Source organism: Sminthopsis crassicaudata, chromosome 4 (assembly GCF_048593235.1).
Source record: "Sminthopsis crassicaudata isolate SCR6 chromosome 4, ASM4859323v1, whole genome shotgun sequence".
Taxonomy (NCBI): Eukaryota; Metazoa; Chordata; class Mammalia; order Dasyuromorphia; family Dasyuridae; genus Sminthopsis; species Sminthopsis crassicaudata.
The window spans coordinates 211553112-211572231 of NC_133620.1; the positions used below are offsets into that span (position 1 = coordinate 211553112).

The following is a 19120-nucleotide window of genomic DNA, read 5'->3' on the forward strand; positions in this document are numbered from 1 at the left end:
TCATTCACTATTGTTACAAAGCTCAAAGTTCTGACATTTAGAATGCCTTCTACACATTAAAAAGTTTGCAAAAATTCATTCTTTTGCAATTAAGCCACAAATATTTAAGTAGTTCTTATAATTATAATTCTTATAATTGGTGCTATTTGCATTATTATGATTCAATTCAATGCTATCCACTATTTCCAGATGTGTTACTCTACTGCACATAAAAGCCTAATTTAAAAATGATTTTTTTTAATGCAATACAGCCATGACCTATAACACTCAAAAGTGGTTTTTTGTTTGTTTGTTTTTTTTTTGTTTTTTTTTTTTTGTAATTATCATTAACTTTCTAGTAAGAAATCTAGCAACTTACAACATACAGTCCAATTCCAGGTGATCTTGGGTTTTACCATTTTTGATTCATCTGGAATATTTTGTTTTATGATGATTTCTAAAATTATATCAAGAATATCAATAAAACCCCAAATACATTATAGACTCAGATTAAAGTGACCAAAGATATCAGTACTAGGGTTTGGACCCTGTTATTAATAAGGTTCTAGTTTACTTCATAATTTTTTTACATTTCAAGTTTCATTTTAAAGTTTTAGGAAAAGAGATAAATAATAAAATTTCAACATTACAAAAATAAAACCCTATAAATTCCTTTTCCTATTGTAAATTTAATATGCAAGTGCTCAATAATCTGGGTAAAAAGATATTCAACTGCCCAGATTTATTATAAAGGAGACTACACTAATTACGACAAATAGAAGTAAAATTGTTACTACGTAAAATTTATAGTATCAAGAAAAGCTTAATAATAACATTCCTAGGGGCAAGCTCTAAAGAGTTTTTCTTAGGGCAGGCTCTAAGAGTTTTCAGAATTTTTATTATAATTTGAGTTCTAAGAATATAATTTAATTTTTGAGTACCTTCAGAAATAATTTTAGTGTGTAAAAAAAGCAACTTAAAACTTTTTTCTTTACCAGACAATTATTACTTTTTAAGCTTTATAAAGGGGAGAAAAAAGTAATAGCAAATTTTTAAATTTAATCACAAACTTTTGGAGCAGCTATTTAGCAAAGGAAACACAGTATGAACCAAACTTACAATAAAGCAGTTGTTCCTGAAAACCATAGCGGGAAATCAAGGAAATTACTGGAGTAGGCCTATAGAGAAAGAGAAAAACAACATCACTGATAAGATAAGCACAATACAAAATAAATTTATTTATTTCAAAGTTGATAAATACAAGGAACTTTTAACAAATTTTCTAGTAATAATGAAAATGTGAAAAACCATTGTTTAATTTACTAAAAGTGATAGTCAAAAGTTTCCCCCTTACATTGGCCCCTACATCTTATTAGAAAAAACTATCAAAACACACAAGGGAAAAAAGCTCTATCATTGCTCTGCATGATGTCTGGCTTTTTCTGGTGATATCTAGATGCTAAAAACTATTTTAATTTAACAATATATTTAACTTCTTACATAGGATTGGTTCTGGGTCCTCTTTTTTTACTTTGTTTTATCTCATGGATTCAACTACCATCTCTATCAAGATGATTCCTCAGAAGTATAAATCCAGACCTAGCCTCTCACCCGGCTACAGTTGCCAATCACCAGCTGCCTTTTTTTGGATTTCTTGAACTACATATACCAATAGGCATCCCAAATTCAACCCATTCAGTACAGAATAAACTCAAGCTTGTTCTTCCAAACTTTCCTTTTTACTAATCAGACACACCTCCATCCTCCTAGTTATCCTGGACTCCTTTTCTCAGTCCCAAAAATGAATAAACAAAAAAGTATTTATAGGTGTGATCATCTCAAACACTGTACTAAGTGCAGGAGACAATACATAAAACAAAGTTCAGTTGCAATGCAGATAATGGCCCAGAATTCTTAAGGTGGACCACAGTAGACAAATGGTAAAGCTTCATATCCTCCATCTTTTAAGTGTCAAAACACACTATCCACAGATCACATGTAGCTCACAACCCTCCCAAGCATGATGTGAACCAGGATAAAATGTAATTTGGAAATTACGGAACTGAATGAATACAAATATAATAAAACATAGATGATGTTAACATGTGGCTTCCTATGTCAATATGTAATTCCAACCTATGTACACATTTCAGACCTATGTACAGTTTAGTAGCCCCTATTTCTATCTGAGTTTGACCCTATTACTACCTTATCAGAAAAAAGATGGTAGTTTTATTTTGATCTCATTCAATGTCTGAGAGGAATCAAGCCGATCTCCAAGAGATAAAAGTTTGGAGTAGAATGCCATTGATGGAAGTATTCTCACTGCTCCCCCATTCTGGGTAGGTCATAGGACAGGTCAGGTCATTCCAGCTGGGCTTTGGGATGGACTGGGACTAAACCTTGTCATTTATACATTTACAATAAATCTTTTTCCACTCACAAAGGTACAGCTCTAGTTCAGGCTATTATCAACCTGGCCTTCTGTTTCACCTTGACTCAAGTCTGTCTCTATTCCAATCCTTCCTCTACTCATTTGCCAAGTGTCAATCCCCAACTCAAAGAGTTTCCTTTTAAATGTATCAAATATAAATTCCTCTTTGAAATTTAAAGCTCTTCATAAAAAGGATCTGTATTCTTTTCATATTCTTACATTTGGTTCTCCTTCCTACAGTCTGTTACAATCCAGTTACATTGACCAACTCTGTAATGCCAGAACAAGACACTTTATTTCTTATTTCCCTACCTTTTCAATTTCCCTATGCCTACTGGAATATTCAGGCTTCTCATCTCAATTTCTTATTTTCCTGAACTTCTTTCAAGACCCAGCTTAAATCACATCTTTTGTCTTTCCTGGCATTCCCCAGCTGTTAATGCCATCCCTTTTCTTAGCAAACCTTCATCCTACTCTGTGTGTATATCTTATTTGTGCTTATTTAGATTCCATTAGAATGTAAGCTCCTTGAAGTTAATGACTATTTTTGCTTTTCTTTATGTTTAAGAGAACCTAGCACAGACCTTATTCCATAGAAAGCCCATAATACATTAATATATGATTGTTGACTAAAATCTTATTCCTTGTAAGACAATTTAAGAAAAGTATAGACTTTCAGGACATCTTAAATTTTTGGCTACCTGAATTAGAAATTTACAAATCCCCCATGAGTAATATTGTAGAATATCTGGACATTATCACTGGTATTGAATTGTTCTGGAAATCAAACTCAACACTGTGGAAATGGTTCCATTGACGATCCTTATGTGACAGCTATACATACAATATTCAGTGATTAGAACTTGTCTATAAAAAGCTGTCAGTCTATAGAAACTGAAGGCTAAAAATGGAGTCACTAAGTTATTGAGATTAATAGTGATAAAAATAATATCCTTTGTAGCTACCTTCCCTAGCATAGCAAAGTCAAATAGAAATATCAGAAAAAACTAGGGGTAAGGGTAGAGAAGTGTATCTTCAAAGTAAGAGGCCTCATAATAAGTCAGTCATCACTTAACCACTCAATACTAAAAATAGCAATAACTAAAAACTTTTAAAGTGATTTTGCCAAAAGAGAAATAAATCACAACATAATACAAATTTATTTTTTATAAAATTACACAGGGACTTACTCACTATAGTAATTCCTGCCAGATGGGCACTGAGCTATGTACTTAGATTTAAGATGACTGAATTTTGGAAGTACTCTTTAAGAAAAAAGAATTTTAAGCTATCAAGAGTCTGGAACTCTTGGCCTTAGTAAGTATCACTTTATACTACTTCCACAGCATGAAACTGAAACTTTTCAAAATTAACAAAAAGGATTTTGAAATCCTATGACCAAAAAAAAACTCAGCTGGTTTAAAATGTGAGGGATTATATCTAATCTAAATCAAAGTTTTTACTGTCACATTCTTACCGGGTAATAGCACTAAAAAGACCACGTATGCGTGCCTTATGTCGAGCCACAAATGCTTCAGTAAAAATCACTCCCCTGTTGTCAAGGTCTATTTGCCCATTGATAATTTTACCCAGACGCTGGGACAGTGCCTAAATAAAAACAAGATTTAAAATTACAGTAAATGAAAGGGCAGGTTACAATTATATACACAGACACACTAAAATCTATTTTATTTTTTATTTGTGATTAGAACCAGAAGTGTCACAAATGAGTAAACTGAAGAAAACCAATGAAAGATTATGAGGAGAATTATACTAAAATACCCACAACTGATTTTCAGACTACAGTTTCTTATGTTAGACTCTCTGCAATTGGACACATCAAAAAGCATCTTTTTTCTCTCATGTGACAAACTGATTGTGATGAAATGTCAATACACCTGAAAATGAAGATAAAATGTACTATTTTTAAGTGAAATGCCTCCTGCGTACTTGTTACTCAAATTTTTTTTATTGTGTTTGTTGCAAATATTAATAGATTCTCCAATAATAGGATAAAAGAGTCTTTATTCTTTTATTTATTAAGCTGAGAGTTGGTAGATACAGAACCAGAAGTTCAAAATAAAATTAAACCCTATACTGGAAAATATTTGAAATATCACAAATAGCAAAATAAGAATGCTAATTTGATGTATTTTAATAAAATATTTACTGAGTGATTAAAAACATTAAATTAACTGCATCTGCTTTATTATGATGAAAGTTAGTCTTTGATCATTAAATTTTAAAGTTTCCTTATATTTTGATATTACATATACTATTATCAAAATACTGAAAAATGCAAAAACATTTTAAGTCTCCTTTCCGCCAATCAATTAGTGATCTGCATGTGAAAAAAGTTTGAGGTATCTATTATTGGAAAATGGCTGGAAAAATGTGGTATTTGAATTTGTGATGGGGGCAGCTAGGTGGTGCAGTGGACAGAGCACCGGCCTTGAATTCAGGAGGACCCGAGTTCAAATCTGGTCTCAGACACATCAACATTTCCTAGCTGTGTGATCCTGGGCAAATCACTTAACCCCAGCCTCAAAAAAAAAAAAAAAAAAGAAAGAAAAGAATTTGTGATAATTAATGATTATGCTATAAGTAATGATAAATTTAAAGAAATCAAAGAAAAAGAAAGGTTTGTGTTAATTGATGAAGAGGGAAATAAGAAGGATCAAGAAAGTAATATACACAATGAATACAGTAATTTAGGCAAAAAGATGAATAAGAAGAAGTTGAAGTATAATGGGGGAAAACAAAAATCAATGAAGATGAAAAGACAATAGTGAGGTAGAAAGTTACAAGGACAAAATACAGTATTGTCGGAAAAGCTATCAGATTCAAATAATCTTGCTTAATTGTTTTCACTGCCACAAGAGAGGGTTTGGTGGGAAACCCTTTCTATGAAAGAAAAAAAAAGATATAAAATATTTTTTAAAAAATATAACACAATTTAAGAAATTACCTGTGTCAAAAAGTTTCCTGGAAGATCATAGGTTTTACAAAGTTCTGATATGGGTACTTGACCTGTTTCCTGTAGTTTGTCATTTACTTCCTCAGCTAAGTGATCCAGATAGTTCCTAATTAGAAATTAATAAAAAAATGAATGATCAGGAGCATCTAGGTGGCGCAGTGGATAGAGCACCAGCCTTGAATTCAGGAGGACCCGAGTTCAAATCTGGTCTCAGACACTTAACGCTTCCTGGCTGTGTGACCCTGGACAAGTCACTTAACCCCAGCCTCAGGGGGGGAAAAAATGAATGATCAAATTTCTTTTTGTACTTATGTTTTTAATATTATTGAAAGTTATTATCAGTATTAAAATGTTATGAAAGTAGCATTATTAAAAGGGACATATATTTCCCAACCCTCACAATTATTTTGAAAAGCACAAATTTCTGCCAAGAAAAGAATTGCCATTTTTCTTATTAATACTTTCCTAACCATAAAGATATTGAAAAAAGTCTTAGGCTGTTTTTTTTGTGTTTTGGGGAGGAATAGGGTGAGGCAGATGGGAAAAATGCTGCAGTCTTTTCTCATTAATAAATAACTCTCATTTCTCCCAAAGAGGGGGAAAAGGGAAAACTGCATCACAATTGGGATTACATAGGATGGACTACTGAAGAAAATCATGTTTTCATTTCTTTGGTGAATAACAGTGAAAGGAAATTCAAGGTCTATAAAATTTCATTCCATTAGATATTTAACTTTTAAACTGCGAATACGTAGGGGAATTAACATTTTAAAATCATCTTTTTAAACAAGATACTCAATTCCAACACTAAGTAACATATACTAATCTAAAAGCAAATCATGATCATAGATTTAAAACTGGAAGCCAGCTCAGAAGTTATCTAATCCATCCCCTTCACTGTACAGATGAGGAAATGGAGCCCAGGGAGGTTAAGCAACTTGCCCAAGGTCACACAAGTAGCACTATCAGAGGTGAGATTTCATACCAACAAGAAGCTACTTAAATAGAATGAATAGAAAAAAGCTCACAATAAATAGCAACACAAGAACAGTATTAGTTACCAAATGTCAAAGTAGCCACAAATAATCATATCAAATGTTAGTAAAAATTCTGTCATAAAAACAACACATTGATCTGAAATGTTGTACTTACTCATCTATCAGCTGTCCTAAGACCACTTGGACATTTTTCTCTGATTTAATAATGTCACTAATTCTGTTTTCAATATGAGTCAAATCAACATTAATTACCTGGAAAACATACAGACATTCCATTATTATTAAACTGGCATTGTTTCTTGTTATTTTGTAGATTCTAATTCTTAAAAAAAAAAAAAATACAGTACAAATAAGCACTCACCAAATCAAATTAAAAATCAATGGTCTTGGGGCAGCTAGATGGTACAGTAAATAGAGCATTACCCCTGAAGTAAGGAGGTCCTGAGTTCAAATCTGATCTTAGACACTTAATACTTCCTAGCTATTTCCCTGAACAAGTCACTTAACCCCAATTGCCTCAGCAAAAACCAAAAACCAAAGGTCTCTACATACATGGTAGTATGCCCTGGGGCTATCATTCCCCCCCCCCCCCCCTTTACTTAGGCTTCTAGTTTACTTTGTTGGCATTACAGTGAAGAATTATGTGAGGACCAGACTAAAATAATTTGGAGATTACTGAATCTGATGAATAACTTTATCTCTTAAATATTTCTAACTCTCACTTTGGCTATCTTTCTTCTATTAATAAATACAACTTAATTTTTCAAAATGACACAACATATTTAATTCATGAACCAGCTACACCCAGTGAAAGAACTCTGGGAAATGAGTATGAACCACTACATAGAATTCCCAGTCCCTCTATTTTTGTCCACCTGCATTTTTTGATTTTCTTCACAGGCTAATTGTACACTATTTCAAAGTCAGATTCTTTTTGTACAGCAAAATAACTGTATGGACATGTATACATATATTGTATTTAACATATACTTTAACATAGTAAACATGTATTGGTCAACCTGCCATCTGGGGGAGAGGATAGGGGGAAGGAGGGGAAAAATTAGAGCAAAAGGTTTTGCAATTGTCAATGCTGAAAAATTACCCATACATATATCTTTTAAATAAAAAGCTATAAAAATATTTAATTCATATTTTGTGACCTAGCCAAAAAACTACAGTAGAGGTGAGAGGATTAAAAAAAAAAAATCTAAGCTTGTATCTCAAGTCTGTCATTAATTTTATGACTGTAAGTTACAAAAAAAACTCCTTCATGCCTCATGCCAATTTCCCCATATGTTACACAGAAATGGTAAACTATCACCAGAAAAAAATTGGTGTGAAATCCTTTATAAACAAAATATTTATAAAAACAAAACATTCACTTATTTTAGAAAGACATGTTTAAGATGTTTAATAGCATTTTTCTCAAGTGTAAAGAATTTCAAACCATACACACAGAATCATTTTCAAAATGCTTCAAAAAAGATCTTAAAATATTTATGTTGAAACTATTCAACTTTCATGTAAGTAGAAATGAAATCCTGTTAACTTAGCAGAAGCAATTATATAAAATTTATAGTCACAAAAATGAAGCTAACAATATGATTAAAAAACAAAGGGAAATGTTCAGAGAAAAGGAAACTAAATTTGCATAGACTAGTCAACTTAAATATAATTTGCACAGCTGTTTACTTAAATTTGTATGTAAAATTATTTGCCCCTTGGTAGCAAAGATCATTTTTAAAAATCAAGATAATGGCACCTATATTATCTTCAAAAACAAAAAAAATTTAAAATTTAACTGTCAAAATAAAATATTTTAGAAATCTTAAAGTTACCTGCTGTAGATCAACAATGTTTACTCGACCTTCAAAAAAAAGCACAGTGACAGTCACTTTTATTAATCACATTTAAAAATTGGTAGTAAAATAGCAAAATTTCCCAACATCTGTAATTTCATTAATATCTTATTTCCATACAAAGACAATATCAATAATTAACTGCTTTAATTGTTAACCAAGTATCCCAATAAATTTTCTTTCTTAAAGCATAAGCAAAATCAAATATATATATATATATATATATATATATACACACACAATCATATACACATATGTGTACCTGCACATGTAAGTTTATCTGTACCATTTTTTGGTACCATTTTCTTAATCACATTTATTTCTCAATATATTTCTTCCCCATCACTTTCCCCAGTAAGTCATCTCTTGTGACAAATTTTAAAAGAGACAAGAGAAACGCTTAAAACCAACCAACATAACAATTATTTCTGACACTATGGGACACAGTACACCACTGTCCTTTACCTCTACAATGAAGTCTGGGAAATATATTTTTAAGATTTCAATTACGCTATGTGAACAATTTGCGAGATGAACAGTATATACTAGGTCACCAAGAAAGCTATATATATTCTAATTTCTCAAAAGCTCCCTGATGATTAGAGGTAACGAGTTAAGAAATTATCCAAAGTACTTAGATCAGAGAATTAAAGAATCTCAGGGCTTAGCAAGAACCTCAAAAGCAGTCATCTACCCTTTATTTGAAGAACCCACCCCAGGTCCTAAAGCAATACTCTTCATTTGTAGAGAGCTCTGTTAGCCTGTCGTTCCCTATGTATATTCCCTATGTATAGCACAGTAGACAGGGTTTTGTCTAAAATTAGAAGATCTGAACTGAAATCTGGCCTCATGCAGCTACTGGCCATAGGACCTCTAGGCAAGTTGCTTTACTTCTGTCTCCATTTCAAATATAATGGAATTAAAAACAGCATCTATCCATCATACAAGGTTGTTGTGATCATCAAATAAGATAGCATTTGTAAAGTACAGTACCTGGCACACAGTAAATACTATATAAATGCTATCATTATTAAAATGCAGAACCTAAATTTGCCTCTTTCTAACTTCTATCCACTACCCCTTCTTATAATACCCTTTTGCATATATATCCATGCAGAACAAGCATAATCCCTCTTCCACAAGATATTCAGCTATAATGTTCTTCCCATTTTCTCTTTCTTTCCTAGTATCCTCCATCTAATACTCATATGCCATGATTTCAAAGGTCTCCTTTGGATCCTCTCATATATAAAGATTCTTCCTATAACTTGGCATGTAGAACTGGATACAATACTCCAAATAGGTCCACCCAAGACAAAGAGTAGTGAGGCTATTATATTCCTATATACTCAGCCTTTCTTAATGTAACCTAAGATGGTACTAACAATCCGGACTTCTGTATTCCGTGCTAAGTTCTACTGAACTTTAATTCCACTAAAATTTTCAGATATTTTCAGATCAATAGCTACCGTGTTTCCCCGATAATAAGACCTATCCCGAAAATAAGCCCTCCCCTTACTGTGTAAGATTCCTCTAAAATAAGCCCTCCCCCGAAAATAAGCCCTATTGAGATTGCTACTGTAGTGAAGGTGATCCCCTGCGCTACACACTACATTATGGTACCCTCTGTATGCACCGTCGTCCCCGTTCCTCCCCCCCCATCCACATGAAGCACATGCCGCGCTCTGAGCTGCATCCAATCAGAGCTGCAGCAGTGATATTGCTGGACATGACAGATTGGGTCCACTTCTTCTGAAGGAAATGGAGGCGCAAGACATCCAGGACTGAATTCAGGGTACGGACACTTATGATGATGTTGTTGAAGAAGATGATACGATCATTATTGAATAAAGGTACATTTTTTTATTCACATTTACCTGTTTATTAAAATTGCTGTCAATGTTCATTAAAATAAGCCCTCCCCTGAAAATAAGCCCTCTGGTGTTTTTCTGTCCAAAAAAAAAATAAGGACAGTGTCTTATTATCGGGGAAACACGGTATTTAGCTAAATTACTAACCATTTTGTATTTGTAAAAGGATTTTTTAAAAAATAGAGGGTAAGATTTTTAATTTATCTTCACTAAATTTCATTTTATTAAATCTGCCTTGATGCTATAATTTGATCAAGACTTTTTAGATCCAGAATCTGTCATCTAAAGAGTAGTATTATCCACATATGTAAAAAACATATTTGGGTAATCCAAAACAACTTTTTTGCAGTGCAGAGCCTCTCTTATGACCAGCCAGTCCCAGAAGCATCTTTCCATCTTCCTTTTTTGGAAAACTTTTAAGAACTTTCATTCCACAAAAACTTTCATTGCTTTTGTGGTGGTGGAGGAGAGGGCTTCTTCTAGACAATCAATATCTTGTACCTCCAGAGTTATGTTACAGAGGAGAAATAAATTTAAAGTGTATTTCTTTGAGTGAGACTCAACTTGTCCCTATGAAACCAATGGCTATAGCCTGAATCATATCAAGGGTGAAGAACCCAGGTATTATATTCACTGATTATAAGGAATGATGAAAACTTTCCATAACTTGAGTGAGTCGAATCTAAGAACATCTTTTTTTAGTGCTGAACCTCTTTTTTCCTCTAACTGCAACCTCAAAACCATAGTACTGGAGGGGAGCCCAATTCCAGCAAAACGAGAGCTGGTTGCATATATATATCCATGCCTCTCTGACAATGGGGACCCAACTGTATCCTTCCCTTAAAATGACTGAAATTCCTCTATACTCTCTATCCTTATCCCAATTTCTGTGTCCTTTAATGTAAGCTATTCTGAGTTGAAATTCACTTAATAATGGAGTTTTGCTTTTAGCATTAGCTGCTCTGATATTTTTATAAAAGGTCCTTTAAGACCCTTAAAGTGATGACCGGGACATGTGTCAACTGTCTTTAACTGAGTCACTGATACAAATGATAAGCAGCCCAGGGGCAAATGTAAATACATGGGGCACACATTAGATACTACAATCTAACTAATATTAATTTATTAATTTGGTTTCCTGTCAATGAAAATGTAGAATTATTACAAGAATACAAAATACCAGTTATTCTTAAATGGGAAACTTAAAGTCAACCAACTATTCACTTCATAGCATTTTCTTACAATTTCTGTGGATAGCATTGATAAATTAGTATCATTAAAACACAAAATATTCTCAGAAACTGAGGAAATAGCCTATCAAAATCCTTTTATGAGCCAAATCTAATCCTGATACCTTAACTAAGGGAAGGCAAAATCTGGATGGAAAACTACAGGCCAAGATCACTGGTGAATATTGATTCAAAAATTTTAAACAAAATCCTGACAAACTGATTATAATGATTTATCTAAGAAATCTTTCTTTATGATCAAGTTGGATTTATATATTATAAATCTATATATATATATATATATATACAATATACAATATTGTATATACTATATATATATATATACACACTATATATACACACACACACACACACACACACACACACACACACACACACACACACACACATCCAAAATCACCTGATTGATCTCAACAGATGCAGAAAAAGCTTTTGACAAAATACAATTGTCTTATCTGCTCTAAATTCTATGACGTATAGACATATGCAATGAGGATACATTGGAAACTTTCCTCAAAAAATATAGGAATAAAAAGTCACTCTTTCCATTATTATTTGCTGTACTTTTTAAAATCAGACAGGGGAAAGAAATTAAAGGCATAAAGATAGATAAAGAGGAGATTAAAATCATCCCTATTTGCTGAGAAATTCTCAGGAGTCAGCAAAGATACTATTTGAGAGCAAACTTGCATTCTACAAAATAAGGCATTTCCATATATCACTTATATTATTATATACAAAATCCAAAAAGCAACAATAAAAAGGAAACTCCCATTCCAAATTATCACAAAGCACAAAAAGTATCCTGAGGATCAATCTCCCAAAGCATATAAAGCACTAGTATAAATGCAAGTTCTCTTTAAGGAAACAGAGAACAATGTTAAATAGCTGAAGGAATATTCAGTGTCAGTGTCATATTCATGGTCAGGCCATACCAACATAATAAAAAAAAACAATACCACCAAAGTTAATTTACATTTTTAAAGCTATGTCAATCAGATTACTTTATAAAACTTGATAAAATAACAAAATTCATTTGGAAAAATGAAAGATCTTTAATAATATGATGAATGATGAAAAGAAATAGGGATGAAAGGGGAATAGCAACTCCAGATCTAAAATTATAAAGCACAAGTCATCAAAAACCACCTAGTATTATAAATGGAGAGGTAGATCAAGGAAGAATCAGAAACAATGGAATGTAATCATTAATGTCTTATAAAAAAGAAAACATAAATTACCCAGAAAAAGTATTTCCTATTTGATTTTAAAAAAAAGAAAAAAATATTTCTGGGAAAACTGCAGATTTCTTCTCGCAGAAATTAGGTTTAGAATGACATCTTGCACTATATTCTACAATAAATTCTAAAAAGGATACAGGATCTTAATATTAAAGATTATATTATTTTAAAAATTAGAAAAAAAGCCTCTCAAAGCCATGGGTAAGAGATGTATTCTTCACCAAAACAGAGAGGCAATCATGAAGGATAAAACAGATTGTTGTTTCAGTTGTGTTCAATTCTTCGGGGGAGGGGGTTTCTTGGCAAAGATATTGAAGTGGTTTGTTCTTTCCTTCTCTAACTCATTTTACAAATGAGGAACCGAGGCAAACAGGGTTAAGTGACTTGCTCAAGGTCATGTAGCTAATACATGTATGAGGCTGGTTTTGAACTCTTAGTTTTTCTGACTCCAGGCCTGATGTTCTACTGTGCTGCATAGCTAGCCTTATAAAAAAATGATTAACTATGATTATATAAAACTGAAAAATTTCTGCACTGATAATATTAATGCACATGGATAAGAAATGATATATGGTTGGATAGAATTGGTAAACAATAAAATCCCGATAATTTTAATTTGGCATTCAAAGAATCAAGATATATAAGGCAAATGAACCTCAGAGCTAATCTAAGCTAGACATGTGAAACTTGTGGCTTAACCGGGAAATGTTAAACAAAATGAATAAAAATGCAATATAGGTAATGCTAATCTGTGATTTTCTGAGTCAGTAATGATTCTACTTGGGTTTGATACCATTGATCTTGGCCAACCTCCTCATTTTGTAGACAAACTCAGGTCTTAAAAAAATGATGTGACTATACAACTAGGAAGCATAAGCTAAAATCTCACCTAGTTCCCAAGAATAGTTCATTTTTACTCTACTGAAAATTTTTCAGCAGGGGAATAGTATGGAACCTGTGCATTAGAAATATAATTTTGGCAGTTACAAAAATGAAAGTTGGATGATAAAGGAGAGGAGAAGTAATGAGAAGAGTTAAAGATAAGGCAATTGTCCAGATAGAAGAGATGAAAATCTAAATTAGTATAATAGTAGCAGGAGGAAAAAGGAAGGGAAAGATATGAAATAATATTGAGAGGTGGAGAGCCAAGATGGCAGAAAGCAGACAGGTCTTTATCTGAGCTCCTCCTACCATCTCTCTGATAAACACCAGATCAAGTCTCTGAACTGGTTTTAGAGTGATAGAACCCACAAATACTGGGAGTGTCACAAATTTCGAACACAGACACAGTACAGGGACCCAGGGCTGTGTGCCATCTGTCCACCAGGGCAGTATTGGCTACTCTGTCCTGGTTCAGAAGACAGTGGATCAGTGATTAGCTGTGAGACCTCCAACACAAATGCAAAAAGCAAATAGTGAGTCTCTGAACCCCAGACTTAGCCATGACTATCCAGTATAGGAAGTAAGTCAGCAGCACCAGCTCAGGGCAAGAGAAAGCTGCTGTCACCTATAGAAGAAGCTTGGGACAATCTCCCTTTTGCCCTAAGAACAGACCTCAACTTTTAAAAAGAGCAAAAAAAGCAAAAAGAATTCTGATCATAGAGAGCTTTTATGGAGACAGAACAGAATTCAAACCCTGAGGACACTAAGGGCAAAATGTCTCCAAATGAAGCCCCAAAGGGTGATATGAGTTGGTCCCCATTTCACAAGGCTCTCTTGGAAGAATTCAAAAAGGATCTAAAAAGAGAGAAGAAAAATAAGGAAAGGAAATAAGAACTTTGCTGGAGAGTTTGGAAAAGGAGACAGAAATTTTCTGAAGAAAACTCCTTAAAAAATAGATTTAGCAAAATTAAATAATATAAGAGCAGCTGGAATGCATAGTGGGCAGAACAATGGAACTGAAGGATAAAGAATACTTGAGTTCAAACCCAACCACAAATGTTTAATTCAAGTTACTTAACCATCTACCTCAAGTTTCTTCATGTAAAATGATCTCTCAGAGTTGTTGTGAACATAAAACAAAACATTTATAAAACAGTTTGAAAATCTTAAAGTGCTATAAATTTGATAGCTATTATATTTTGCAGGAAGAAGCAAAATAATTTAGCAACTAATTTAATTTAGTAACTAAGAAGCTAATGAAGAAGAAGAAATCAATGGTGACTGACTACATGGGTGACTGGGAAGAGAGAATGACTATTTTTAAATGAAATGGAACAAAGAACAGCAGTAGGTAAGGGAAAATAGTGAATTCAATTTTTGGAATGCAAGTCTGCTTTTCTCTTCAACAAAAAATTCTTTCAAAAAAAAATTCAATCAAAGACATGTATGATTGCTGCTGTGTTTTACACATTATTTTAATTTTCATGGCTGTTCATAGGAAATTCAGTGGAAAAGACAGACCTGCTACCATTACTAATACAATAATAATCCAAAGGGCACATTTTGGTCATTTCTCAGAATTGTCACTTTAAAAGTATATGTCCAAAGCTAGAAAGAAGTTGAGAAAAAATTTCCTTATTTATTTATTTATTTTTTACTACTGTTTGGCTGACATTAAAAGGAAAAGCAAAGGAAAAAAAAGCAGCATTTGCTTAAATCCTTGAAATGTGAATTCTTTATTAAGCACAGATATTATGATATTCTTGGAATAGAATACTTTGTCATTGAACTGATAGGGACATAAAACTTGGAGATCCAAAGAACATCAGACACAATCTATTTCAATCCCTTTGTTTTACAAATAAAGCTAAAGGAGGTTCAGGGAGGCTGTGATTTTTCTGAATTCATACAGTATATAACAAGGATATGATTTGTGGGCTGCAAACTTCAACTATACTATAATGCCTTAGCTCCTTTATTTGCAGACATTTCATTAACAGATTTTTTAAAAATCATTATCATGCTCTTGCCATGGTTACCAGACAATTTTTCCAAAACATAAAGTCACTGACTTTCTCACAATTAGTAAGTCACAAAGTAACTTATAGATCAGATCTCTTACAGATAATATGGTTTTACAATGCAGTTGAATGACTTACTTTGGGCTACAAAACAAATTAGTGAATTAAGAAAAATTAGTTGGAATTTATCATTTAAAATATACACCTATATTTACCAAGCATCTGTAATAATTGTTTGAAATAATCTCAACTACATTTTTATTTCTACCAATAAGATTTATCATTTAAAATATACACCTATATTTACCAAGCATCTGTAATAATCATTTGAAATAATCTCAACTACATTTCTATTTCTACCAATAAGATTTGTCATTTAAAATATACACCTATATTTACCAAGCATCTGTAATAATCATTTGAAATAATCTCAACTACATTTTTATTTCTACCAATAAGATTTTTAAAAATCATGTAATTATCACATTAGCAAAGAGTATTGAGGAAAACTTATTATAAACTCTAAATACTTACTTCATAATTACTTATAAGTAAAATTTAAGGATACTTACCACCTCGAACATGAAGCTCATCTCTCATTTCCCTCGTTATTTGAGCAGGAGTAATATATTCTTTACCATCAAGTGTGTGAACCACTTCTAACTGCTTCTGCGCAATCAATTTAGTTACAATTTCAATGCAGTTACGTTCTGATAACCTGTGAAAAAAAGAGGGGAAAATGTTATTTTGATGAACTCATAATCTCTTTGGTGTTGGCACTATATCCACCTAGGCAAACCACAGGCTATCCATGAATTCTCATCCTGAAAGATTCTTGTTCATTACTTTCCATAAATTTTCTTTAGAGGCTCTGCACCTGTATACTAGGAAATCCTCCACTAAGTTGTTAACATTTGTTGAAGTACAACATTTGGGCTTTTCATCATTGAGCCCTTACTCAATATTTGTCCACAATAATTCAGATACTGCTTCTTTAATAGAAATCATTTTTGGTGTCTTTTACTTATAACAACATATAAATATGATTAATCTTGTTCTAGGTAATAGCTATTAGTCTAATTCAAGGATGGGGCCATTTGGGTATTTAGAACATCATTCAAGGGCCATACTTATGGCCCTTATAGCCATCAACTTATAGCAGCTCATTGCCTATGGTTCGTTAGCAAATGATTTCATCTGCTTTATTAAAGCCCATGGGACAGAGGTTTCCCACCCGAGTCTAATTTTATAATTTGAATAAATTAAACTAGTATCCCCCAAATTAGCCAATTTAAACTTTAATTCTTTAAAGAAAGCTAGTTCTTTTTATCATTTACTGAGACCATTTATACCCATGAGGTCTATCATATATTTCAAATTAATTCTCTTCATAATAGCGTAATAGTTACTTTGGTTCCCTTCATTCAAAGCAGAATGTCTAAGATCAAACAATTCAAGAATTAAAAAGGCATTTTTATTTTTCACAGTATTTTGGATTGGATATCTAATATTTGGGAAAAACCATTTTTGTTCAGCGTTATCTAAAAAATACAAGTTGTTCCAAATGTCAGTATAAATTTTAAGCTAATAGAACTTATACTTTTAAATTAAAGATGCACATTGTATATTGTAATATTTTTCTTCACCTCACATGTATAAAACTCAGTCTAATATATTAATATTTTAAGCAATTTCTGATCCTTTGGATATTTACAACATTTCTAGGCAGATTATCTAAGGGCTCCAGACTTTCCAGCTTCAATGCTACTACTACTAATTAACTATGTGTGTTTGGGCAAATTATTTAGTAATTTGTGACTCAATTTTTTGAGTGCTTCCTCTCAGCTTTAAAATTTAATTCTTACTAGATCAAAGGTTCTTAACTGGGGAATACTGAACTTATTTTATGAAACTATTTCGATGACTACATTTCAACAAATTTATTTCCCTGGCAATCTTATATATTTATACATAACAGTATATGTGAGTGCACTTAAATATAGATATTATATTTGTATTTAATATACTTAAGTATCTATATTTATTTTTACATATTTATAACATTAATAAAATATATTTATATTTTAAAACATCATTCTGGAAGAGGCTCATAGTTGTCACCAGATGGCTACAACTCTCACAAGCAGTTGAAGACCTCTACTATGGCAGTTGAGGCGGCCCACTTAGCAAGTTTCCCAAACCTAAATTTGCCTCAACCACTTCCAGAGAAATTGCCCCTACTTCTGCCATCTGGGGACTAACAGATTTCCTCCCTAATTCTCCTCAAAGGCCTTTTTGGGTCTCAGTTTCCTCAACAGTAAAGTGAAGCCAAAAATATCCCCCAAGGCCATTTCTTCCCTTTGGCAAAGTGGTTGAAAGGGGACTGGTTTAAAGAGATAAAACTGGTCTTGGATACCCCAGCATTTCTGAGTTGATCTAATTCTAAAATGAAAGTTAAAGTCCTTACATTCACAGGATTGCACTTTTGTTGAGTCCTTTCTCAATCTTGTGCCCACTGGAATTTTCTTAGCAAAGATACTACAGTTTGCCATTTATTTCTCCAGCCCATTTTACAAATAAATGAAGAATCTTGGGGCAAACAAGGTTAAGTGACTCCCAACGTTAAGTTTCAGATGCTGGATTTTAATTCAGGAAGATGAGACTTCCTGATTCCAGACCCAGTCTTCTTATGCACTTGGGCCTCTAAGTTGCCTTAATGCACAGCATCATCACCATCATCTCCGTTCTTTTGGCTGTTTATTACTATTATTATTGGGTCATTTTGTCCACCACACAAACAGGTCTGGGAAGAAACTTTTACAGTACATGTGTGTGCAAGGGCTAATGATGCAACTCACCCCACCCCTCTAACGCCAGGTGGAAATTACAGGTGTGAAGGGGGCGGGTTTGGGGAGGAATGGGCCCAAACGCGGCCTCCAGACCGGCTGGGAGACGGCCTGAAACCAGGGCCCTCCGAGAGCCAGAGGCCTCCGCGGGCCCGGGGAAAGGGAAACCTGGAGGCCCGAAGGCCGACGCGAGCCCAACTCCTAAGGGAGGTCATTTGGCGAGTTTTCCCTAAAACGAGAGCGGGTCAGGGTCGGAGTGTGCACCTCTGCGTGGTCTCGGAGAACTGCGCCCGCTGGAAGTCGGCTGCCAACCGGCGGATCTCGTCCCACGCCTCCGCCATAGCGGCCGCGGCGCTGGTCCGGCCCGGTTCGGCTCGGTCCGACCCACCGCAGCAACCGTTGACACGTCAGCCCAATTCTACAGCGGCCGAGCAGGACAGAGTACACTGAGAGCAAACACTTCCGCTCTAACAGGAACGCGTAGTCTAGCTGAGGAGAGAAGGGAGGAGCGGGGAGGGATTGGAGGGGATGAAAGAGGATCTCACGTGCGCGCGGCTTCCCCCCGCCCCGCTCGCCTCGCCCCGCCCTTGGGAAAGCTGCTGGGCGCTGCCGAAGTTTGGCGTTTTGGGGGAAATACCGGGTTGTTTTTTTTTTGTTTTTTTTTTTTTAAAGATGAAACCCCAAGAATTAAACGAATTTTAATGCTGTGCTGTAGTCTTTCACGCTCAAAATGTCCAAAATAGAACTTATGATATTCTCCCA

General features: G+C 33.8%; 1 protein-coding gene across 3 annotated transcripts in view; it reads right to left on the reverse strand.

The window, feature by feature from the left end:
• The window catches only part of UFL1 (UFM1 specific ligase 1), a 38152-nt gene extending 19310 nt beyond the window's left edge, over nt 1-18842 (reverse strand). For 2 of the 3 annotated variants that reach the window (XM_074310262.1, XM_074310261.1), the window contains exons 1-7: nt 18623-18842; nt 16085-16230; nt 8227-8255; nt 6543-6640; nt 5382-5496; nt 3891-4021; nt 1099-1157 (exon numbers count right to left, since the gene is read on the reverse strand). In XM_074310262.1, coding sequence (XP_074166363.1) covers nt 1099-1157; nt 3891-4021; nt 5382-5496; nt 6543-6640; nt 8227-8255; nt 16085-16230; nt 18623-18699 — 655 coding nt within the window. In that variant the 5' untranslated portion in view covers nt 18700-18842. The remainder of the gene's footprint in view (nt 1-1098; nt 1158-3890; nt 4022-5381; nt 5497-6542; nt 6641-8226; nt 8256-16084; nt 16231-18622) is intronic. The other variant, XM_074310263.1, reaches the window with a different exon arrangement.
• Between the last annotated feature and the right edge of the window lie 278 nt (nt 18843-19120).